Genomic DNA, 26,558 nt, shown 5'->3' with positions numbered 1-26,558 from the left:
CTACAATAATTTAAAAAATTCTAACTTTCAGTAAATAAAATATGGTGGTTTGATGAGACCACTAATATCCTGGCTAAAATGAAGTACAACTTATCATAGTAAACTGTTTTTTAGCTGTGGCATATCTAACAAATCAACATTCAGAAAGCTGTTAAGCATGAGAAAGAAGGTAGAGAGAGAGAAAAGGAGAGAAGAGAAGGAAACGGGGAACAGAGAGAGAAAGGAAGAGGGAGAGCAACAAAGAGGAAATTCAGAGACCCACCGATGAGGTTAAAACCCAAATGGCTCAAAAATAAAGGGGAGAGCCAGAGACACAGCTCAGAGGCACAGCACCTGCCTGGCAAGTACAAGGTCCTGAGTTTGATTCCTGGTCTCTAAAATGAAACAAATACATAAATAAAAGGGAGGGGGGACAAATGAAACAACATGACATTGGAAGATAAGGTATTTTTCACATGCAGAATGATATTGCTATATAAAAGACTACCATTCTGCACACAGTCGGACAAAACTACAGCACATACGACTACACAATGCACAACACTTAAGCAACTGCGTTACCAGTTTGTGTATTTGCCATGTTCTTTATCATTATTTTAGGGCACATTCCTTTTGTTATTAAAATAAAGCACACTGTCCGCCACATTCGCCAGTAACAGCCTCCTCCATCTCTTCATTCGCATCCAGCCAGGACAGGTGACTGACTGGACAACCCAGGCTTGGGAAGGTGCACTCTGTGACGTCTGCACAGTGACAGTGTCACCTGAGGACACATTTCTCATAACATATTAAAATACCTGTCATCTACTGCTTTGCAACAATTCTTTCAATTTTGTGCAAAAAGGAACAACAGATGACTCTTGTTCAAATCCAAGTAAGGAGTAAGTAAAGAGAAATGGACACGTTTGGAGTGAGAATTCTTTAATAATTATATTCATTTCCTGAGAACAATAAATACAGAAATTGCAAGCAGTACATGTAACAGTAATATTTTCCTTAGAAAGGAAACTTAACAAGCAAACACACTATTTTTGGAAATTAGCACTGAGAAAAGTTACACAAGAGAAGAAAATTATTAGTGACATTTATTTATTCTTGGCTCTAAGTACTGAGGTTCCCACTCCAGGCTCCGGCACAGGGACAGGGGAAGGGTGCACAGGTCAGTTCAGCTTCGGGCAGCGGCAGTCTGAGGCTGCTCAGATTGGAGCTGTTTACCAAGATATTCCCTAGAAAACAGGAATATAACAATGCAAATTAGAACTTCAATAACCAAGAAGCACTTTAAAGATGTAAAACGTACAAACGAAATAGCCCTAGAAGACAAAGCTTTTCCAAATTTCTAAAGTATCTGTGGACCATTTCTACTCCTGTTCTGTACACAAACTAGACGTGACACACACCTGCCAGTCACTGCACACACAAAGGAGGAACTGCAAGACATGGGGACACACTTCTCGGGGAAAGTCTACCATCTTGTTCACATAAAGGTCTTGTTTGTTACTGCTCAAAACTCAATTATGATTCCAGTGGCTTCATACATGAAAAACACATTTCCCAGTGTTACCAAATACACATACCACAGACTGGGATGAGCACAGGAGCACACGAAAAGAAGTCATGGCAGTCTCATCAAGAATCAGCACTGCCCAGGGTTTCTGGTTACAGACTTTCTATGGACTGGCCCAGCCTGGTGGCTGTGCAGCAGCCCCGGAGCCAAGAAGCAATATTCTTATCCCAAAGGGGCAACCAGGGTAGCATTTATGGAACTCTTCACATTGCACTGTACTTCAGAAAACAACGAACATGCACAATGTAAGCACGCAGCATGTGGACCTGCAGTTCTAGACTGCACCCAGGTACTGCTGTTAATTTCAGGACAGCAAGCCATCTTTTCCCTCTTTTCAGATGAAACAGCAGAGAAGCAGCAGGCACTAGGTTGGTGCTGTCCCTTCTTACATCTTCTACTGGCCCCACAGCCTCTGCTATGTAAGTGCTACCAGTGACCAACCTTTGGATACCCTGGAGTCTACTGGTAAATATGGGTCCGCCTTCCCACAGACCTGCCAGAAAGGCAGACAGAAGCAACCCACATGTTTTCTCACCTACTCTACCTTCTGCTCTGAGAGCCAGCTCAGAAGAATGGCAAAGATGGGAGATGGTACGGCTGGCACTAGGCAAGGGAAGATGCCACACAGATAAGGCAGGGGATGGGAACTGGAGTCGAATGAATATTCCTAGAACCCAAGGCTGCCTTGGAACCCTCTGTGACCCCAGGCATATCAGGTGTCTACGGCTGAGAACAGAGAATGGATACTGCATTCATTTTTTTTTTTTTTTTGTACTAGGGATTGAACCCTGACCTTCACACTGAACTATATCCACAAGCTTTTTTTTAAATTCTCTATGTTGAGGCAGGGTCTCACTAAATCATTAAGTTGCCCAGGCAAGACTCAAACTTGCAATCTCCAACCTTGATCTACCAGAGCACTACGATACCAGCTGTGTGCCCCAGTGCCTGGTTCTGTTCTGCTCTTTATGACAAGACATCATGAAAACTTAAAGATATGTTCATACCTTACCCTATTCCGTATTTATAGATGGGTGAGTGTTACCTTCTCATTAAGTAACGAAGTGACCAGAGTCTCAGAAAATGTCAATTATTCACATACGGGCAAAGTAAGTTCCCAGGTGGCCAGGGCTCTCATCCCACGCTCCCCAATACTGTGGTGTGGGGCTGCCCAGCCTCCAAGAAGAGCTGGGAAGGTGCTGGAGACAGCACTGCTCTTGTTTTTGTAGATCAGAAAATAGTTAGAGACCATGACTAGTTTCTTTAAGTTAAAGTTATATTACTGTCTGGCAAAGGAAAAGTTGATAGATCTTACTTTGGCAATTATAGTGTATCTACAATAAAGGACTCAAGAAGAGATTTATTAAAGTGAACTAATCTTTTTGCTAGACAACAATAAAAATACAACTTATAATTCATTCAAAAGGTACCTGATTTATATCAACAATTTACAGGAGTTTAACGTTCAATCTTCATTTGCACTATTTAAGAAGCCTAATTTGAGAATTGTAACATTTTTCTTCTCTTTTAACTTTATCAGTAACTGAAATCGTTTTAGAACCCCAACATCTCTGAAGAGGATGTCTGAAGACATGTTCCTTTCCTCTGGAAAAATCCAAGTACAAAACAGCACATAAAGGGACCCACAGGTATACTGCAAGAAAGTGCGCCTCGATGGAGAATGGAAACCGGTCTCCAGTTCCTACGAGGCACCTCGAGCCAGCTCGGCCTGGAAGACAGGATCTGACTGAGGGCTCCGTGATCTGTTCCATGAGGCGCTAGGGCAGCCAGCTTCACCTGCTTCCTCATTTTTCCCATGTAGTCACAACATGCAACATGACGAGCCACTAACAGCACTAGGTCGGCAGCAAGTGCCCCTGTTCTTTTAAAGCTGCCAGTTCCTGATTAGCAAAGTTGATTATCTGCATAGTGGCCAGATTAAACAGCCATCTTTGCTGCGCTAAGAAGTTTCAATTTTTTCCTGGGGAAATTTTTTCGGGGGAAACTGAGGCTCAGTGAACTGGAGAGGAAACACTGGAGGAAAAACACAAACAGGGCTGTAGTTCCAACCAAGAGCAATGGGCACAATACAGAACATGCCCCTAAGTGACCACCGTGACATACAGAGCCAGTTACAATGCCTTTGGTGGTGGTGGTGGGGGGGGGGGTATCTGTTCTGTTAAAGAAATGTGTAACAAGGAAAGCTGTGCTTACTACAAAGATACTGTGTAAACACGGGCCACATTTAAGATTTACCAGAGACTCCTTGTTCTTGAATTACATTTAGACCATGAGACAATAACTGCCTGACGGTTGTCATAGGATCCGATTTACCTTCTTCCAATATTCAGAACAGTGTCCAGAATAAAAGATCAGTAATTATTCAGTGAAAAGTAGCTGAAAGGGGTAGGGTACCTCGCTCACCTGCATGTGAGATACCCAGTGTCTGAACGCCCAACACTGCTCCCCAAAAACAAAAAAAAAGAACAAAAAGAAAAAGGCCAAGCATGGTGGGGCATGCCTACAGGCTAGGAAGCCAAGGCAGGGGGATCACAAATTCATGCCCAGTCTGGGCAACTGAGCCAGACCTTGTCTTTAAAAATAAAGAGGGCTTGGGGAGTAGCACAGACCAAAGAGGCCAGGTTCAATTTCAATTTCTGAAACACAACAAAAGGACTGGGAGATCCTATAGGGAGTTAGACCCTAGAGGACTCATTATCCTCCTGAGGAGAATGTGCTGAAATCACTAGCAAAGATATCAGTAGTTTAAACCTACCAACTACTTCATAATCTAAACTAATATATTGCATGGATTGCTCAAAATGTAAAATCACCTTTAGTTACAGTCTGCTTCTAACATAACTCAGTTAAATCTATAGTAAAAAATCAGTAGACGGGTAGTTCATTATTTTAATGATACACAGTAGAACATGTATTACATCAGCTTTTAAATCAACCTTGTAGCCTACTAATGTGTTGTTTAGAGGATCATTTCTCCATAAGATATGCTAAAACCATAACAAACCAAAGCATTCAGGTGAGTTGTTTCTTCAGTATGAATCACAACCACCTGCAATGAGCTACATCCAGGAAAAGAAAGCCTATGCAATTCTGGCAAAGCCGTAATGCCCGCCTTCCCCCTCTCACATCCAGCTGTTCTCAGGGGCCCACAGATTCTGCGTCCTCACTACACAGAAGCCACCCCTTGAGCTGCCTTGCTTCGCTGACACACACCTCAGGCATGGCTCGGGTGGAACTACAGCCTCATTACTGGTGTTTTCCTCACTAACCCTCACTCTCTACAGTGGTCTTGCTGAGATGGCACTGTTACTGCTTTTGCTGCCCCTCAGCTTTCCCTGCCTTCAGGAAAACATTCAGACTTCTTAGCCCAGCAAAGGTGGCTTGTTGCACCTGGTCACTATGCAGATCTCCAGCTTTATTTTGGGCCTCGTGATCAGATGCCAACTCCACAGAACCACTGCCAACTGCCCAGAGGGTCAGGCTCTCTGGAATCTCAGTGTCTCTGCATACACAGCTCTCCTTGCCTGGGCACTCCCCATGCTCCGGGCTCCGTCCTCCCCTTCACCAGCGCCCTTCTCCGAATCTACCACAGGGCCATCTCCTCTTTGCCCAGCGTATTCCTGTGCCTGGAAGAGGCCCACTCTCCACACAGCCACCAGCCTAGCCACATAGCACTGCAGTGAAGCCTCTGCCTGACGCCCTTGTCACAGGACGATCAATCAGCATCCCCCAAAAACAGGTAAGAGGAAAAATTAGCTTTGCTTACATTTATAAACCAGATACACATTTCAACAGATTGTGATTAATGGACTTACCAACTGTACCAATCTTCTCTGTGAAAAAATTTCAAATTAAAATGAATTTTATTTAAATAGAACCTACAATTAGCTATTTTTCACTTAGTATACTAAAAGAAGTACACCTACTGCGATGAATATTTCATACAATAAAACAAAAATTCTTGGCAATGCCTAGGTCATAAGAGCTGAAAAATACTTACTTTCAAGAGACTGTAAATAGTTTTCCTGAAACTCCTAAAGGAAGAAGGGGCTTTAAGCTACATTATTTGAGGTTTCTGCTATATTGTCAGCTAGCCCTATCCTTTCAATTCCTTCTTCTCTTAAATATAAATACTAGTTAGTATCCATGCTAGATACACACTGGTAAATTCATGTGCCTAGACTAGTTAATCTGGGGTTAAAATTATGTCGGGATAATAGCTTACCTACAAACAAACAAATCCAGTCAGATGGCAACAGAACTCAGATTTTTTTTTCAAATACTAAAAATTGGAAACTTCCCTCAAAGGCCTGTTTACAGAATTCTGACCCAATTTCTACCTGATATTTCATCTAACACTTGTGCCCCTTCTAGTTCTCATCCATGCAGGTGAGCAGAAAGGCTGTGATTTTTACCAGGCCAGAACTACAAAAGCATTAACAATATAGAAAATCTTGAGTACCCCCAGAAGTGGTAACGAAACTTCCCCTCTTGTGAAGGGAAGTTTAGCTATTTAGCCAGTAAACAGACAGCTGGCAAGGGACAGGTCCTGAGCTGGAGCTGAGCTGGCAGGCATCACAAAGGAAACAGCAGGGACAACAAGCCAAGACAGCTCCTAACTCAAGCCATGCAGAATTAAGCTTGAACATGTACAGCAAGCTCAGGAAATCTGGTGAAGATGCAGGACAAGAACAGGCAGTTAAGAACTCTGGCTCCCAAAAAAGAACTTCCTAGGCACCAAGGTGGCAGCCCTCCCTGTATCAGGGCTGTGGGCTGATGAGAAGAATTCAGGAACACTAAGTAACTAGTTTTACTTTTGAACCCTACACTAAAAACCCAAATCTCAATTGGTTGTTTTGGGCTTGCAAGGCCACCTGTGATGAGTGACCCTGAGCAGTGGACAGAGTCTTGCACTCTACTCATTCATAAAAAATTCTGGGCAAAGAATCACATGGCAAACCCACTTTTACGACTGCTCCTGACTACCCACAGGAAGCTTTCTTTCTTATACCTCCAATGAACACTTCTCCCTTACCACCTCCTTTTCATCTATAATTTCACTATTTGGATTCATTAGACAATAGGCTCAGTTTATACGAAGTTAATTTCATTATGACTATACAATACCACTCCACTGGGAGACTTTAATTTACACAATGAGCATTATACATAGCTACAGCCTTTATGCATACAAGTCAGAGGTATGGAAGGAACAAAAGCAGAAAAGAGGCCAAAAGAAATCATCTAGTAAACTGCAATTGATATAAAAATGGGGAGGAATTCAGGGCACAGAAGAAGAAGAACATGGAGAGTGAAGAACAGACACTCATGAAATGTGCTTCTAAACGGAAAGCGAAGCCCTGAGAAGCTGGTTAGGCAGCACTTTTCCTGCACTGCGAGGCCAGGCCCAAGCAGCCTTACTGAAGAGCATCAGAGTGATACCAAATGTGGACTCTGAGGTTACAGACACAAGCTCAAATATGAGTCCCATAAATGGGGGTCATTTAACCATTTCTGCCTGGGCCTTCCTATCTATGACCACTAGAACAGCAAAACCTAACGGTAAGAGAAAAATAAAGACAAGCTGTCCGTCTCGGATTAGTGCTTCTTTGGTGTCTAATTAATGTTGACCTGTTCCTTCCCATATTCTGGAATAGGATTGTCTTTCTCCATCCTCACCTGTTACTTATAACACTCAGTGTGCAACTGGTAAGAGTCGGGGGACACCAAACATTCCTAAGGAAATGCACCACTTCCCGGTCCTATGGAGTCTCAGCCCCAACCCCCAAATTACAAGTTCAGAGCACAAAAAGTTAAATATTTGTCCATGAGGAAAACAGGCATTCAGCATCAGTTGTCTACTCCACCCTATCGACCTCGGTTACCAATTCACTTCAGTAAGCATGCATGTGCTGAACTAGTCCAGATTAAGCACCTGCTCAATCTACTAAAAGTCCTGAGCAAGAAAGTTTGTCTCCTCTTTCCCTGGCAGACAGGCCCCATCTTCCTTCCACTGACAGCAGCCCTTAGCTCTTCTCCTTGCCCTCTCTAACTCCTGTGGGTAGCATGGAAACCAAAACATTTCCTATTTGAAAATTAATTACAACACAAATCCAGTCCCCACCTCAGGGCCACACAATATACAGGCCTCCTTCCTCCTTTTCCAATGAAGCTTCTGGAAGGAAAGACCTCTGGAAGGGAAAGACTTCCCTCCCTTTACCGTCCTCCTCATATTGTAATCTGGCTCCCGTATTGCAATCAAGGGCTCAGGCACCTCTGACATTCTTGCTGTCCACATCCAATGTACATTTTTCTCACTCCTCCTCCTCTAGGCTCTATTTTATACTGCTCACTGCTTACTCAATCCTTGCAATACCCCTTTTGCTTTTGTTTTCCGCTTAGAAGCACATGTCCCTGGTTTTCCTCTAATGTGCCAGTCTTCTCTCTAGAGTTCCCTAGTTTTTCTTCTACTCCATCTTGTTTTATAAAAACTCTCCTATCAGCCCCTTACATGTTTTGGTCTGGTCTCTAACAGTGATTTTCACCTTCTGAGGATCAAACATCCTTCTGAGGAGGTGATGGAAAGCAAGGCCCCTCCTCCACTGCAGAGACCTTCAGGAGCCTCACTCCAAAACCTCCCGGGATGAGTGGCGAGGCCCTCACAGACGCTTTCCAGACTAATCTCACACACTTCTACGACTTTCCACTCCACTGATTATGTTAAAGCTATCACTCTTGCTCACATCTTGCTCCTAGACTCCAAGTCTATAATTTCATCTTCTGGATTTCTCCTCGGATATTAATACAGAGACATCAAATTAAGTGTGTCCAAAAAATGTCCTTATTTTCATTCAGACCCTGTTTCATCATCTAAATTCATTCATTAGTAAATGAAGCAGCCATTTGCAGTCAGAAGCCTAATTGTCATTCTGACAGACTCATTCACCACCAGCTCTTTTCAATAATCAAATCATTTCTGTCAGTTCTATACTTTTAGCATCCCAAAACACCGGTTCTCATCCCTGCCTTCATAGCTATCATTATTATGAAGCATTCAACTGATGTCTAAATTGGTTCTCTAGTCTCCTACTTGGTTTCTTTGCCTCTAATCTTGCTACAAGTCAGGAGAGTGACGCTGAGAAGCACAAACCTTCTCACAAAACTCTCCTGTTCAGGGTCCTCCATTTGCTGCCCACCTTTCCCAGGTTAATATCTGCACTCCTTAAAGGGACGAGAAAGGCTCCTGACATCACCAAGCTCATCTGTCTCCACTCGCCTCTTCATGACTCCATCCTAAGCCTCAAGAGACAGCTGGCCTGGGGCCAGGCCAGGCTGAGCTGCACTAAATATGGAGTTCACTCAGGACTTTTATGAATTGATGTGAAAAAAATAGCTTGTTAAGACTTTTTACATTGGTTATTTGTTGAAAGAACAATGTAGATATATTAGGTTAAACAAACATTAAAATTCGCCATTGTTTTTATTTTTTAAGCTACTTGAAAGTTTTGAACTTCTCAATTGGTTTGCATTTGTGGCTCCCCTTGTATTTCCTCTGGGCAGTACTGCTGTATACAGTATAACTCTGTGCAGTTCTTCCTGCTATTTGTCCATTCCGGAAACACTACTAATTCAACCATACTTATTAGGTGCTGCATATGAGCTAACAAGAGAGCATACAAAGAACATGGAAGCCTCAAGATGCTTTCTGTATGCTCCTCCACCTCTTCATTTGAGTTAGCTTCAATTGAGTGAGTTAATTCCAGAACATTTTCCTGATTTCACCAAGTCGAATGCCTCACTCATCTTTCCCCCAAGGGCTGCAGTGCACAGTTCCATCTTAGTGTGCAACATTGTGCTATCACTGTCCGTGCCAGTTCTTACACTAGTTTATTAAGGTCTGTGAGGACAGAAACATACAGCACCACAGTTTAACAAGGTCTGGCACAAAACACCTGCTGAATAACTACATGAATAAATTAATAACTCACACAATCCATACTTGTGATTCCAGGTCTGCTGACGGCATAAAAATAGAGACTGGATCACAGGGACAGAAAATCTTTGGACACAGCATCTCTTTTCTTCAAACCCTAGTCCCAGTACACCAGAGACCAATATACATGTTTTGGTTGGTGGGTTCAGTACTGAAGGATGTCCTGTTGGAGTGGAGGTTCAGGGGACAGGAAACAGAGCCCTGGCTGTTCGGGCCAGCTCTCTTTTTCTCAGGATGCTGCACTACCAGTATATTCTATAGTCATGACTAAGAACCAGAAGTGGAAAGAAAAGGCGCGGGAATTCAGTAGGAGGAAGGTCACACAGAGAACTATCCTACAGGGTGTGGCTAGTCTAAATACAATTCTTTGTTCATCTTTCAAAACCCTTCAGAGGAGTGGACCTCAGCCGCTACACCAGTCCATATCAACCTACCACCCTGGCTTAGCTCAGCAGGTAAAGGAGAGAAACTTGCCAATCTACAGGCCAGACTGGAGCTTCCACAACAACTGGGAAGAACACACTCAAACTGAGCTAGCTAAACACAGAAAGATAACCTGGAAAATCATTAAGACACAAAAGTTTATTAGCCAGCTGCTTTGATGCAACCAATGATGAGGGCTTGAGCAGAAAGGCCAGTTTACAGACAAGAGCAATGGAGATTGTTATAATTATGAGAAATAGGGCCCAGAGGGCAGGGAAGTTGGAAAGTTGCTGCTTTGCTTTTGCCCGCTTTCTGATTCCACGTTTTGCTGAATTAACATTCAGCGACAACTTCACCTAAGAGATACTCAACAGCCTTATAATGTATCTTCTTATATTTAAGCTAACTTGAGAAGGTGGTGTTTCTTACAAAGAAATAATTACTAGTGAAGATAAAGAACAAGAATAAAAACATAGATCTTGGTTTACTAAGGTACTCTCACTAGTAGAATCAATTACACTACATTCCTGTTTTATTCCTACACATAAATACATGTAAGCATACACACAAAATTTTCTTTTGTACACAGAATAAACTTAGACAAATAAAGTAGAATTTAAAAATTACACTAAATGTTTTAGTATTTAGCAATACTAAAATATTAGTCATGAGCATATGAATCTTATCAAACAATATGGTTCATTCATGTATACCTGAAAACTAAAGAAAACAAATGTGTACAGTAATTTAAATATCTTATGGTTTACTCTTAAAATTGTATTTTTCAGTATATGTTTGCATAATGATTCCATTAAAATCATATTCTTGTGGGAAAACACTCACCCTTATTATCCCAAGTATAAGCTCCAGTACTAACTTCTATTGCAAAGCTTAGTTCAGAGAATTTTTTCTAATAGCTTTATTATGTCCATCATAAGAACATCCTAAAGAAATCAAAGCTGTATCGCTTTCAGAAAGTCACAACTGAGATAGGAAGCAAGCTGAAAATGAGTCACATTTTCCCCAAGATAGCTACCTAAAATGAATAAAATAAGAATTTCATTCTGTTTCCATCTCTCCTTTCCTGCTAGCACCTAAGTACCAATTACTAGCACTCGAAGGAAAGGAAAAGTGGAAATAAGAGAAAATTTTCACTAGCTCCCAAAACTAGGCTCTTAGATGCCAAGTACCCTGCCGTTCTTGCCTCCTTAGCTCCACGAAGAAGCCCTGACCAGACTCTTCGTTGAGCCATTATATTATCTCTGCTTAAGATTCCCTTTCCTATCTGCTGATGAATACAGACTAACTAAAGAGGTGTTAGATTTCTAACAAAAAAAAAATTCCAATGGCATTTTGTGACCTTTATAGTAATAATTCACTCAAGTAAGAAACACCAATGGAGGGCTGGGGATTTAGCTCAGCGGCATAAGTGTCTGCCAGTGTCGGCAAGCACAGGGTCACAAGTGCAAAACCTGGTGCCAAAAAGTGAAAGAAACACCACTGGATATTAAAATAATTGGGTGAGGAATTATTGGGACGTATAAGTACTTACAATCTTGAAATATACCCCCAGATTATTTACTCATTACAAAGGGAAAATAGGTTTCTTTACAATGGTAAGATACCACTGTAACCAAATGATCAAAGTTAACCTAATCAGTAACCGAACAAACTGACTCAGGAGCTTACTAATGGGAACTGAGGAGGACACCATATCCCTTCTGCAGGGAACCTACCAAAAACATCACATCATGAGGAAACGTGAGAGGAAGCCAAACTGAGAGGCCTCTATAAAGCACCTGCCGTGTAGTCTAAGAATATTAACATTAAGAAAACCAAAGCACCATTCTGTTGAAAGAAACCTAACACAACAGTAAAATGCAATATGTGATCCTGGGTTAGACAAAACGTTTGTTAGTGCACAACGGTAAAAATAACAGACAAATGTGAATATGAGCCATATGCTACACCATACCACAGCATGTGTGAGAACATTCCTCTAGAAATTCATGCTGCAGTATCCAGAGCTCAAGAGTCAGACTGCACCATCTCAGGCTCAGGAGAAAGAGCGTGCACACACACTAATGCTGTAAAACAACATTTTATTACCTCATCATACAGACTAGTCTTAAACCTTTTCAGCAACTGAAATCTTTCCAGTTAGAAAGTAAAACAAGCAAACAAGAAAAGAAGGCTTTGCAAGAAAGCTTTTTCATTTGTACTTCCCCTTTCCATCACGACCAGGACGATGAAAACTCCAGCTCACAGCTGGGTACCAGAAGGATGGAGGAGCCTGGTTCTTTCACAGTCAGCTGTGGATTTGTCAGTGTGTAGCATTCAGATCACATAAAAGATAAATAGATCTCGTACTAATTAAAAAATACTATAAAAATAAACTTGGATTCAAGTTAATATGATTATATTAAGTCCTCCTCAAATACTAAGACAACGTGCGTGACTTCAAAGGTGGCCTTTGTGTGTCAGTTCAGCCACTAGAGGAAATCTCCTGATTTCGCCTGTGGGGACACAGCTGTGACTTCCCAGACGCATCATGCCCGGACTGTCTTTGCCCAGAAGTCTGCCCCACACACCAGCCACATCTTCTCCAGCTCTTTCCCCCATCCTGAGTTGGCCTATGCACCGCCTCCTCAGACACAGCTTCCAAGCTCCTGGGACACTGGTAAAGGTTCTGTCACTGCCCTCATGCCCTCTGCAGTATGTCTCATCTTCTACTTCGTATTTCCCAGCTTTACACTTAGGAATTATCTAACAAGTATTCCTTTCCATACTTAAACTTAAACTGGAGGCTATATACAATGTTCCCTTAATTTCCTTATCTGAGAAAGGAACTAGATACAACAGAACAACAGTGTACATACACTGAAATGTTTTCTCATAAAACATTTCTGGGATAGTTAGCAAGGCAAGAAAAACTGCCCTCCAAGGAGCTGCTGCAGGCGACCACAGCACTCACCCTCTTCTTAAGCCCTTGAGGTAAGAGACGCACAGCTCCTAGCAGCACAGGGCATGGAACCCAGGAGCCATCTCCCTGTAGGTGTGGAGCCCTGTTAACAGAGCAGGACTCAGAAGCCTGATCCTTCAGGAGACCTCTGGCCCTCATGCTAGCATGTGGGCATCTTTCTACTGAATTCATTACTTAAAGAAAAGACAAATGTTAAGCTTTAATGGAGTGGGGGTGGTGAAAGTAACTACTTCATCACTGCATGATTCTTTTAAAGTTTAATAAAAATTCAGTTGAATATTTACATCAAAATTTATATCTACAAGTATCTTTTTAAGATGACAGGCTTGTCACAATTTTTTCTTGACCAACTCCTCCGATGTTAAATAGCAGCAAAACCATGTCAACCCATTTCTGTTATCACGAGGTTTTCTGTCCCCCATCAAAATGCAGTTTCTGGTTAATATTCCATAACAGGAAACCAAGCAAGTAATTAAAAAACCTAATTAAATCCCTGAATAAACATAAAGTTTATTTAATGTTTATCTAGTTTTTGGCCTACTCATTAATCTCTATTTAGATTGACTATTAAGACATACATACACATACCTGCCCACAGCCTACACCAAATGACCGCAAATGTAACTGCTCCGCTCATAGAGAAAAGAGAGGCGGCCATGAAAGCAAAGCAAGTTAGTTCATTTTTCTCTACCACTTTTTATTAGACAAGCCTTTTTTCCACCTATGCTTTACTGATTGTTCAAAACCAAGTTTAAGAATCTGTACGACTAAGAAGCTGATCCTAATCAAGCAAAATCAAAACATGAACTGCATTCACAGAGCATCATACCACAGTCCCGGGCACCCAAGTGTGAAATTGGTATTTGATTTTGTATTTAATTTAAAAATGGACAGATTCCATTACCCTTTGGGGTTTTCTTTACTGTCAAACTACTCAAGATCCACTTCTTCCAAACATTTATTTAGGCTGACACTTTGCAACAATCTCAGGTTTTGTTATGCTGACGTTTCCAAATCAGTTATAATGAAATAGCACATAGTGTCCAGAAAAATAAATAGTACAGCCTCAAGACACATGCCTAACAGGCAGGCAGAACCTGCACCTGGGAGACTGTAACCTCCTTAACTGATGGTGAGCACACAGCTCTATTACCAAAAAAAAAAAAAAAAAATTCCATCCTTACTTGGAACTGCTTTTAAGGTGGCATGGTCAGTCATTCCTAGGGCCTCCAGAACACTAGGCCAGCAGTCCAACACTGAGCTATGTCCCTGTTCCTGAGATAAATAGACGGATGGATATAAAAACTCCAGCTACATTTGCTTTTTTAGTAAGATACATGAAACATATGATATACTTTCAAAACTCCCTTCACTAAAGATGTCATAAGAATAACGTGGAAAATCCCAGGCACTCAAAAGAAATAATTTTCTAACCTAATTCTGGAGAATGTTAAATCTGGTAATGTTATGTTTATTAAAACCATGGAATCTTTTATATGCAGTATTAGTGCTAAAAGTTTAAAACACATAAAAGGGTTTTCTCTTCTGTTCATAAGTAACAGTTTAAATCACTGTATTTACAGCCACACACAAAATAACTAAAATATTAGACATAAACACTGGAAAGCAAACCAGAATTATAGCCATATTCTTGGCCTGGTGAATTTCTCTGTTATACTGATTTTCCCATTTGTAGAATATCTAATGAGGGTTATATTCATAATTTATTTTGCGTAAGGTTCAAAAAGAATGTAGAAACATAAATAGAAAAGATTCCAAGAGATCCTATATCTACAGCATTCAGTGTTGGTTTACAGAAGTCCTGAGCTTACACACACACACTATGTTGCTGCCGACTTAGAGGCTGATTATCTTTAAAATCATTCTATAAGAGAAAAATGATGACATTTTATGATGTTAAATTATAAAGTATGAAATGGGCATACACAGATAAGCTCTCTAGAATAAATGGTCATCATTTATTTATTACTGTCAAGTTTATGAAAATATAAATCCAGCACTGCTGATAAAGAACAAGGAAAGCAACAAAGAAAGGAAAAATCCGAGAGCTGCATGTCGTCATCTTGAGGGAGACTGAGAAATGCCTTGCTCCTGGCTCCTGAGCTGAGGGTGCTTGTCCTTCCCCAGTGCTGTGGCAACTCTATTCTTCCCCAGCTCCCTGCACTCAGAGACAGTTAGAATCCGTTAGCCCATGCAGTGCAGATGTCAAGTGGAACGGGAGACACGACAGCCATTTTAAGAGCCAGGGCTATGAGGAAAGGGCCACTGCCTGGTAGACAGACTTCATCTTCATTCACCATTATATGTTAATTATTTATGAACAACTTTTCCTATGGAATACTAAAATATATCATCTATAAAAGCTCATTTTGATTTAAATCAAAAATCAATTGTGTTTTCAAGTCTTCATTTGGTGTGAAAGTAAACAACTTTAAAGAGAATTTTATACATTTTAATCAGTAAATATACAGAACATCAGCAGCATAGAAACAACAGTGAAATGCTATTTTAGGTAAGTAAAAACAGTATGGTTTAATAAAGTGACTAGGCTGCAACAGATATTCCACAGATACAGATCCTTTATATTTGGGAATGTACTTTACAGAAGGTTTACTTTCCATCTGATGATCTATTTAGCCTCATGTTAATTTGATGTTGAAATTGTTATTACTTGAAAAATTTTCATTCTGTGGCCCCAAGAGCTATGGAAATGTACAAGTCATAATATAGAGGTCACATGTGAATGATAATAATCTTCCCTTGAATGGGACAAGCAGAATGAAAACAGGAAGACTGTTTCCATAGATTTTCACAGTAGTAAAGATGGCTAGTGGACTGGAGCTAGACACTAAAAGTGAGATCAAAGCAGATGGACCTGGAGTAGCTCCCAGAGCTGGTACTAACAGCCTTGTACTGTCTCTTGAAATAGTTTCTCAACCTCAGCACCAACATATAGGGCTAGACAGTTCCTTAATGTGGGAGCTGTCTGCAGTTTCAGATGTTTACCAGCACTGCAGGTCTCTAACCAATAAGTACTGTCAGCACCAGCATTAAGCCCAGGGTTAAAAGTAAATTTGCATCCATGCATTACTTTACATGAGCTAAGCTCATTGCTATTTCTGGTTTTTTCATTTCTTTTCCCTCTCATTCTGTCTACTTGAAAGGCTGATCAGGCCAAATAATTAAGCTATCTGGCAGGTTCCTCATCCATAAAGTCTCAGCATAACAGTTTCGACCCACTCAAAGAGGCCACCCCTAATCATCTTATGAAAGGTTATACCCACAACCATCCTATCTTTAGCCCACACTTACAAAGTACAATGTACTTACGAAGTTCAAAGGAAATATGAGAATACATAAATATCAGTATTTATAAGAAAAGGTACTTAAGCGGCAGGACCATAAAATTCAATATATGAGACCACAGCAATCCTCCAGGATGTTCCCATGTGCTGCATTTGCCTGTATCTTCAAATGTGCCCATTCTAAAGCACCATCCATCTTTTCTTATGGAAGGCAGATAGCACTACCATCAGCTTGTGGGCACTGTTCAGCATGTCTTTCCAAAAACTATACAAAATCAGAACATCTTTCAGTAGGGTGGGGAAAAGGAGGCTTTAAACTTCTCAGGAAAACATTACACAGTCACCGTACACCTAAAAACAGCCAAGGCAAAGGAAAACCTCATCTCTTCTACCTTGTACACAAGGGTCTACGTCGATTATATTTTAAGTGGACACAAAAAGGTTAATAATATTATTTTTAAATAAGAACAGCAAAACTTCAAAAGCAAAAGGCTATAATAAATGAAATCTGTGCTCTAATCAATCAGCTTCTAAGTTGTTACTTGAACTTCTAATGTTGTTACTTGAAAAATTCATTCAGGTTAACCATACATTGAATAGTTAAATCTTGGAAAACTATACAATAATCAGTCATCCACATGTATTCTACTCAATTCAAAAAAAGATTAATTCATTTATGTCACAATGGTCTTTTTAGCTACCTTCTGGAATTGTCTGCGATACTGGTACTTTGAATTTACCTTTCTTAACACCATTAGTACAGTTCATCTTTCCAAAATTATGTCACTGCTCTAAATCGGTAAAATACATTTCTAGATTTTTAATCAAAATCACTGATTTTAAAACTAATCCTTCATCAGAGTAATCACATACGGACTTCCGGGATGGGCAAATGAGAGCCCCAGTCGGAGTAAAAAGCTGAGCGTACCAGTTGTGTACCATGAGCTTCTGCACAGCCAGCAGAGCGTTGTAGCGGACCTGCTGATCTTCGTGATGCATGTGGTTCATTACCAGCTGCTTCCCCCCGAGCTGCTCAATAACCCTGCAAAATGGAAGAGGCACAGTAAGAACACCCACCGCAATCACTCTGAACTCATGCTGTGCATAAGCAGGAAGTTCCAATACCTAAATACCAAAGTATTTTCAAAAGAAAAGTTACAAGACACAGAAGTAAACCAACATGTGCACCTTTGTTACATTATTCTCTCTGAATCATAGATTTCAAATATTCGAGTATGTTCTCTTTTGAATTCCTAATAATATATCCAACTGTTGTTCTCATTTCTGAGTTGGAGAGAGGGGTAGGGGATCATTGACCTTGAAACCTCACAGACTGGTACTCTAGGTTATCATGTTCTGGGTGTTCAGCATCAACTTATAACCAGTACTTTGCAAGGCTGGAGTGTAGCTCACTGGTAGAGTGCTCAGTATGTAAAAGACACTTATTTATAGTGTGGAACACAAGGTAAAACACAGCCTGGTCTTTCACCTCAGCCAAGGAAGTCCCCATCAATAGCTCAACTGTTTCACTGCATTGTGCATGAATGACCCAAAGAGTGCCATGAGTATTGTCATGGGCTTCTGAATTAATTTTGGCAGATAATAGGTTTTATTACTCTGTAATCTACCAATAACAAGGACAAACATGTAATTTCAGAAAGCTGCCATGTTATGCATAACGTGATTGACTGAAAAACATAAAGGGATCATATTTCATTTACAATAATAACAGCAGCACATTTTCTACATGCTGGGCCCTGTGCATGTATCATAATTCTTATTATAATCTTCGCAATAAATGTATTGCCAAAGGTCTTAAAAAGCAGGATTTTTGACATTATAAAACACTGCCTTTTACACTATCTTCTCAAACTACTACCAGCAAAGAAAATTGTGAAGTCCTGCTTTTAATAATCAACATATTTGTTAGGGCCTGGGATGTACACAGTGACTGACCACTTGCTTAGTATGCATGCAGCCCTGTGCTCTACCTCTAGCACTGCAAGAAAAAAGTGTATTATTCGCCTTCAACCTACATGTTCATGTTTCAGTCTCCTGCAAGTCCCAGAGTGTGGATAATCTCACCCACTGAAACTCACTGCTATAGGATAAAGATACATTTCTTGTCTTCCCACCTCCAGACACAAGTGAAGCACCAATTACTTCCAGAGTATACACATGTCTGATATCAGAGATGTTTGGAAAACAGAGATGTGTGAAAAGAATTTTCCACTTGTCAGACTGTAAGACAACATCATTTCATAAAGGATATTCTGATCATTTAATTGAGAGTGAGATTCAAGGACCTAATAGGGACAACCTTTCAAAACACATTGAGCCAATACCAATTCACCTTTAAAGACCTGGAACATCATAATCTATAACTAACAAGCTCTGCTCTGGTAAAAACATTTAAGGAACCAGCACCAGCTGGTGAAAGAGAAAAATGTAATTTTAGTGTAAACTTTAAATATCCCTAAAAGCACAGAACTATTTTTGTTTGTTCTAAAGATCTTTTTTTCATCTTAATTCTGATATTTACATAAAATACCCTGTGAAGGATTCTACTGTTTAGCATTCTATTTATGGATGTTTAGAGGTTAATGAAATCATATACTTAAATCAATACAACAATGTGTTCTCTAGACTCCATAAATTCAATAAGCCATAGAAACCATAGCTGTTTTGTTTTCCTTGGGAACAGGTCATTAATATTTTAAAAAAGAGGAAGTATTTAGGAGAGTGTTCTGTGGATTTCCTTTGGAAAGGAAGAAGCTGAGTGTGGCGGCACATAACTGCAGCCCACAGCATTCTGGGAGGCTGATGCAAGAGAATCAAAAGTTCAAGCCCAGCCCAGGCAAATTAATGACTTGCTGAGTTCCAGTCTCAAAACAGAACTGTGCTTACAGCTCAGTGACTAAAACCAGCACCAGCGGGGAAAGCAGTGGAAAAATCACCAGGTCTCACTTGAAAGTAAGCCTCATGGGCAATACTAAGAACGATGCCCACAAGAGATGCATGATAAAACATATGAAAATCTATGATTTTCACTAAATAACAACTGAAACTTACACATATTTTAAAAGTTATGGACAGAAAAATTTAACATAGTAATGTAATAATATTAATGTTTAACATAAATAGATATTCTAAAAATGTATCCGTCAAGTGTTAGTCCCAGTAAATCATGCAAGTAGTTAAAATAAAAATTACAAGTATGGATGCCATTTTCTTGTAAGAGGTTAACGTGAAAGGATAGCATTAGTGACAGCATGGTGAAAATGTTCTCTTATTGTAGTTGAGAATTCAAATTGGTCTACATTCAATAATGTTTTAGAAATCTCAGAAATATTCATATACTTCATCTTATTAAGTCTACTTCAGAAAGCCAACAAAAGAAAGTAATCAAAATACAAAATGTTTATTCCATCTTCATAATAATAAAAAAACTGCAAACAAATCAAATATCCAGTAGTAAGAAGAGTAAACTGAAATACACATACCTATAGATAATATCAAGTTATATTTGATGGACTTCAAATGTTTCATTTACAGATTTTAACATAAAAAACAAGGTACACAAATACATATTATATCATGATGACCAAGGCAGTATTGTACATCATGAAACTTAAAACAAAACAAATTTATATAGTAAATGTACAGGCAATGAATAAACATAATACCTGATAATTAATCCAGGCTTTTATGCACAAAATGATCTAACTGCGTACTTATACAAAATAAATCATTTGATAGACATCAAAATGACAACCACTCTGACTGCCTACTGCCTTATTCTTCCAGTGAGCATTCTGAGAGAACATTTATATAATACAAAAGGAACTGACATGGCACTTAAAGACTGCAAAAAAAGAACATAATTAAAAGCATGTTTATAATGCAATTCTGCATAAAATATACAGAGTAAATCTTACTAGTTCAAAAAATTAAAAACCAAAAGCCCACCCTCATAAAACAAACACAAACTCATCATAGAAAATCGCTCCTCATTTGTATATGATTGGTAAAAACTGGTAAGATTTTGTTAGAGGGACCAGGGAAGACATCTAAGAAAGTCATTCATTAAAATTTGTTCAAAAACATTGACAAGGTTGTAACTTGCTCCTTATGCCATCTTAAAATATTTGGCATGAATACACTTTCTACTACTAAACTGCACAACAAAAGAAAAACTTGAAGAAACCGTTTATCAAAATGAGCCCAAAGGTCCAGAAGAACTATGTGGGCCCTATAATACACACTTTAAACAAACTTCCTGTTGATTATATCATATTTTGAAATGCCACATAGGGAAAACAGCTCCACTTAAAAGCAAGATCATAAATACATTCCTGACAAGTCAAACTTTCTATAAGTTTATGATGTGAATATTGATTTTTATTTTAAAACAAGTTCTAAGCATTAAGAGAAAAATATACTTTTCAAATAAACCTGTCAATGTATATAAACATTTTCCTTTGGGTTTTTCATTATTTTTAAACTTAATTATTTGAAAAAAAAGATGATGCATGACTACAAGCTTTTGGAATAGTTCATTAGAAGTAAAGCAGCCAAAAAAAAAAAAAAAAAAGATAATTCATTAAATGCCTACGTTTTAAATCATTCTAAATTTAAAAACTCTTTAAAACTAGATAGCTCCCATAAAATTAAAGTTTACTCAGATTGTACAACTGTAAGTTATTAAGATGACCATGGTTACTTCCCAAGTTCTCTGCATAAAAATGGCATTAAAATAAAGAGACCTGGCACCTCTTTCAGTAAATTGCTAATCACCTATTTGAATAAAAATGGGCTGAAAGAAGTCTGTCCCTGAAATGAATTCTACAGTGTACTACATGTGTTACTCTTCTAAATAAAAACTCAATGAAGGAGACAAAATTGACATGTATATGTTTACTATGCATTTATTCACAACTGTTGCTATTTTTTGGATGTCACTGAAGATTCTATAAACCAGGGCCCAAAAGTAAAGATAATCTGGTTTGGAGAGAAACAAGCATACTTAAAGGCATTCTACTTAAAAAACATTTACCTATATAATAAATAATAAGTGGGCTGGGGATTTAGCTTAGTGGCACAAGCATCTGCCTGGCAAGCGCAAGATTGGGAGTTCAATCCCTGGTACCAAAAATAATCATAATAAATAATAAGAAAAATAATTACACATTCTATCCTCAATAAATGGCATGTGTTTTGCAAGTCTGCAAAACCTGCAATGAGGGAGTGCCTCCTAAGACAAATTACAAAAGGCAACTAGGGGATAAAATCTTTAATAAGGAATAAATATTGCCATCGCATTTTTCTGTAGCTACTTTAAATTTCTGTCTTGTTTTCTTTCTATATAAAGAGCGATTTCCCATTCAGCTACATCTTGGGTCTTCTGAACTACGTATATTAAAATTCCAGTTAAATTTCTACTAAAAAGGCAAGCTCGGAGGCAGCCCTTTTATTCTGAAAAAAAAAATCACTTTTGTCAATTTTTCAAAAATACCTAACAATTTGGAATCTGATTCTAAATCAAAATACATCTACATTTTAACTAAGCAGAATCCAAGCCAGCACCTGAAAGGCTGAGGTGGAAGGGTTATGAGTGAGGACCTGCCGGGCTCCATAGTGAGTTCAAGGCCAGTATGGGCTACACGGTAAGACCTTGTCTCCAAAGAGAGGGAGAAAGAGAGGAAAAAGCATCCAAGAAACACCTTCTAATTTAGCAACTACTGCTTGAAAAATCAAGAATTTAATTGTCCAAGGAGATAAGAAAAATAATAGCTGGATTTTCAAACATACATTCCAAAACTAATAGGTAAAAAGTTGTTCTGTTTTATTCCCAAATTAAACCCTCAAGTAACTTAACACAGAATGATAAAATCTATGGAAGGCTTATGATGTAATCCCACTGTGTGCCTTAATGCAATAGATACTTTCTTTAAAAAGCTTCACTACTCATCTGTAGGCCTCTGAAGAAACAGGATAAATTTCACCGTGATTGTCTAGAAGCTAATTTTAATTTCCTTTTTGTAGTTACATTTAGATGTAATACTTGATTCTTACAATCCACAACAGAAGACATTAAATTTTTTTGTAGGCACCCAATATGAAATGGTTAACTGTATCCAGGCTGGTGACAAGTTTATCCAACAAAGGCAGAATGTACATTTGAAAAGTGAAGACCAGACACATTCTACAGACTTCAAGACAGGACTGATATAAGTTGTAGCTTGGCATAACTGTACCATCTTGTACCCTGTATTTGACCTAAAAGAGTGAAAAATTACTCAGGGTACAAGTTCCATGAGAAAAGCAGAATGAGCTGTACCCAAAAAGAAAATACTTAATCTGCTCAGCAAAGAAGCAGGATATAAGTGTCAACCAAAGTGAATGCAAGATTCTAGCTAAACTGTTTCCAACAGGATGTCTTGCTTTGTGGTTTTCTGCTTTAAACGTCCTGTAACCCTCCAGTTCAGGGCCACTCAATTTTGATTCTGAAACAGTCATCTACATGAGTGGTCACTGAGCTTAGCTAATAAAATCCCAAAATTTATCAATTTTGCTGTTTGGATTCCAATACTGACTATGAACCCACTTCGACATACCCAAAATGTTCAAATTCAGATTGACTCCATCTGAACAGGTTCACTAGTAAACTGACAAAGTTTCCAAATCAAATTCTCCAGAAATATTTGGTTTAAAGGGAGGTACTGCCTGTTTTTGCTCCAGGACACTTCCAGTTTTTATAGACAGAAAATGCAGTATATGATTTTTAATTTTCCAATATAACTTGGAAGAGATAATCCTCAATTTTGATTAGGATTATCAGAATTCTGATAATATGAAATGGTGACCTTCTGATCATCTCAAACATTAGCATTCCCAGAATCCACCAGTTGACACTGAAATCATAACCTCCTCTTAAAATTTACAGAGCAGTGTAATTAGGAGTACCACAAAAAGTGCTGGTAGTATCTCCTGACCATAATCCTTTCTTACACCTGACATAGTCAGTGAGTTTAATGTGCCTGAGTCGCAGTAATACACTGTGCAATTTCAAATCTCCATAAATTTGCCTTACTCATGAAGACAAGGAAATGTTAAATTGATTTTAGAGGAGTAAAACCTAGCATGTTCTTCAGCAAGTTTTAATTACTGCAAGTGAAATTTCCCATTTACATACTCTAAGAATAATCTTCTTCCTATGTGAAAACAAGAATGTAGTCCAACAGGAAAAGGGTAATAGGATGCTTGCCAAAAAACATGCCTCTGCATGAAATCAATATCCTGATCATCACTGACCAGTTCTTTTTTACAACCTTCTTTGCACAGATAATTTTTTTAATTGAACCAACAGCATTTTCATATAACCTCTTCTCCCTATTACCCAGAGTAAATCAAAGTCCTGAAGATCAAAACTGGATGAAGCTTTGCCACTTTCCCTACTGTTCACTGTCTCATTTTCTTACCAACTTGGTCCAAGCTCTCACGACTTGAGGAGGAATTAATGGAATTACTGAGCGTACAGGGTCTGAATGCATGGATGACTGCTCCACTGGCTGTCCAAGGAATGCTACTCACATTCAACTGTGACAAGTTTGTGGCACATCATACAAACTATGAGTTTAGAACTGATGTATCCGGCATCCAAGTCCTATTTGGTCTATGCAGGCAGCACATTTAGCACGCCTGTCAAAATGTTTGGCTCAAAGAGTATGGCTATTTGCACAATAAAGCTTTCTCTAGTTGCAGGTACCTCTGTGATACATGGGTTATCTTCTCTTGGGCAAGGCATTCCAGGTCATTCTAGTATACAAGAGAATACATAGATTAAGATTTCAGAATCTTTGTTTAGCTCATAAAGCCTAAGAGCTTCTAACTTCAACAGAGATGATACAGTACTATACCCAGATCTCCTTTGTCATCTATCCATTTTATGCTGAAAAGCTGTTCATTGTCAAAAGAATACACCTCAAACTTAATTGCCAAGGCCCCTAAAACAGATGGAGGATTCAAAATGTGTTATCATGACCTCTTCTCATCATGAGTGCCTGTCAGGTAGAGGTGGAGACCATGGAGGTGGTATGGAAGAAGGGATCACAGAAGGGTTGGCTGCCTAGGAAAGCTGGCAACAGGAATCCAGAAAAAATTGTGGCTTGACTCCATGCACCAACCACAATGGCCAGACTTTGGCAAGACTCCCAGTCAAGCTATTTCCATTGTGGTGACTGGACTAGAGTCGATGTATGGTGGGCTTCTTGGTGTCTATGGGTTTCTGATGGCCAGAGACTGGCCACTGAGGAGAACCTGTCAAGAGCTACTTAGTATCTCTGGGTATGTGGTGGCCAGACCCAGTGAGATTTACCTTGCGCTCTTCCACATCTTTGTCTCTCGTGGTTAGCTTAGGGAGACTCCCCATGGGTTCCTCGGTTTTTCTGGATGACTGGTAGTCAGGCCTGAGGAAAACTATCCTAGATGCCTTGCTGCTCTGGGGACCTAGGCCTTGGGAGATCTTCCCTGGGCTCTTTGATGCCATTAGGTAGCTGGTGCCTAGATCAGAGGGAGACCTTTCCTGGGCTTTTGATGGCTGTATGGCTCCTGCAATGTGGCTTAAAATGTTTGGATGAATCAGCCATCTTCTCAGTCCTTCAAAGACACTCTCCCTGCCTGGGGTCCTGCAGATGGGGCCTCTCATGATCGGGAATCAGCTCAGTATGTTTGTGGTTAAGAACATCTCCAGCCACGTAAGCTCAGTAGGTGTCACCAGACTGTGATGCCTGTTAACATGGTCCAAGTTCTCTTTAACATGTTGCCCAGGAGGTGATGTCACGTCTTGGGGTCTACAACATTAGTGCTCTCTCTGATAAAAAGATCTGATGGTAGGGGCTGGGGGTTTAGCTCAGCGGCATAAGAGCCTGCCTTGTAAGCAGGTAGTCGTGAGTTCAATCTCTGGTACCGATAGAAAGGAAAAAGACAAAAAAAAAAAAAAAAAAAAATTAAAAAAAAAAAAAGATCTGATGGCCCATCCTTGTCTTCATACTAAATAAATCAGTGGCTACACACTTTGTCATTTTTATCTAAGTATCTAAATGCCTTTTAATCTATTTAGCTAGCTAGCTATCAATCTGTTGAAGTACTAAGGCTTGAACCCTACATCTTCCCACTGAACTACACGCTCAGACTTTTATTTCCATAAACCCGCTAAGGATCTCAGTAAGTCATCACATTAGTCAGGCTGAGTTCCACCTTCTTGCCTCCGCTGCCCAAATGCTCAGAGTACAGCCACACACTGCTGTGGTTGGTTCAATGTGCTATTCAGAACAGTAGACGAAAAACTAGCGATGCTTCCTGTGATATTAGGCATCGGTGACATTTAACTCTTAAAGCAACAATGTGTACTGACACTCTGCACAGAGCTGAGGGGGTCTTTTCCTTACCAAGGGACCATTTTCCCTGAAGATGCATAGCTAGGCATTTACAATTAGCTGTGAAGTTTTATTTAGGATGCTTTTCTTTCCTGGACTGAGTATATTTTATTTTATTTTATTTTATTTATTTATTTATTTATTTATTTGTGTCTTTTTCATTTTTATCGGTACTAGGGATCAAACTCACGACCGCCTGCTTGCAAGGCAGGTGCTTATGCTGCTGAGCTAATTCCCCCACCCCTAGACTGAGTATATTACAGTGTGCATTTAAATAGGAAATACTGAAACATTCCATAAATTTTCACAATAGTTTTCTTTGAAAGCTAGAGATGTTGGTTCCAAACTGTAACATCTGGGATGGTGGTGGTGGATTCTCAGCAAGTTGTAGCTTTTAGATGCACACAAATGGTAACTTTATTCTTAGCTAAAGAACTTAGTAGTCAGTATTGTGAGCTAGCATAAGGTAGAACAGCGTGTGGTAACTTCACGGCAATAGTCTGTGTAGACCCTAGAAACCACCACCCCACTGTAATGATGAGCATCTAATATGTCACTTGGAAGCTTTCCTTGTGGCCACTTGTGATCACTTTAAAATGTTAGCAGGATGTGTTTGTACAAACCTTTAATCACAGCACTTGGAGGTGGAGGTAGAAGTATCACAAATACAAACCAACCTGGGCAACTTAGCGACCAAAGAGACCCATCTCAACATAAAAACTAAAAAGGGCTGGGGGTGGATTTCAATGTGAAGGCCCTGAGTTCAACCCCCAGTACAAAAAGAACACAAGTAATATCCATAAAAAAT

General features: G+C 39.5%; 1 protein-coding gene across 3 annotated transcripts in view; it reads right to left on the bottom strand.

Moving 5' to 3' along the window:
• Positions 1-904: 904 nt before the first annotated feature.
• Positions 905-26,558, bottom strand: part of Atp6v1h (ATPase H+ transporting V1 subunit H) — a 162,415-nt gene continuing 136,761 nt past the window's right edge. For all 3 annotated transcript variants that reach the window (XM_003465991.5, XM_013148483.3, XM_013148482.3), the window contains 2 exons: positions 17,242-17,355; positions 905-1,226 (listed from right to left, as the gene is read on the bottom strand). In XM_003465991.5, the coding sequence (XP_003466039.2) occupies positions 1,166-1,226; positions 17,242-17,355 (175 nt within the window). In that variant the 3' untranslated portion in view covers positions 905-1,165. The remainder of the gene's footprint in view (positions 1,227-17,241; positions 17,356-26,558) is intronic.

The sequence above is a fragment of the Cavia porcellus genome, unplaced genomic scaffold (genome assembly GCF_034190915.1).
Source record: "Cavia porcellus strain 051 isolate PalLab524CR breed Dunkin Hartley unplaced genomic scaffold, mCavPor4.1 scaffold_11, whole genome shotgun sequence".
Lineage (NCBI taxonomy): Eukaryota > Metazoa > Chordata > Mammalia > Rodentia > Caviidae > Cavia > Cavia porcellus.
This window is presented reverse-complemented; position numbering and strand designations above follow the sequence as displayed.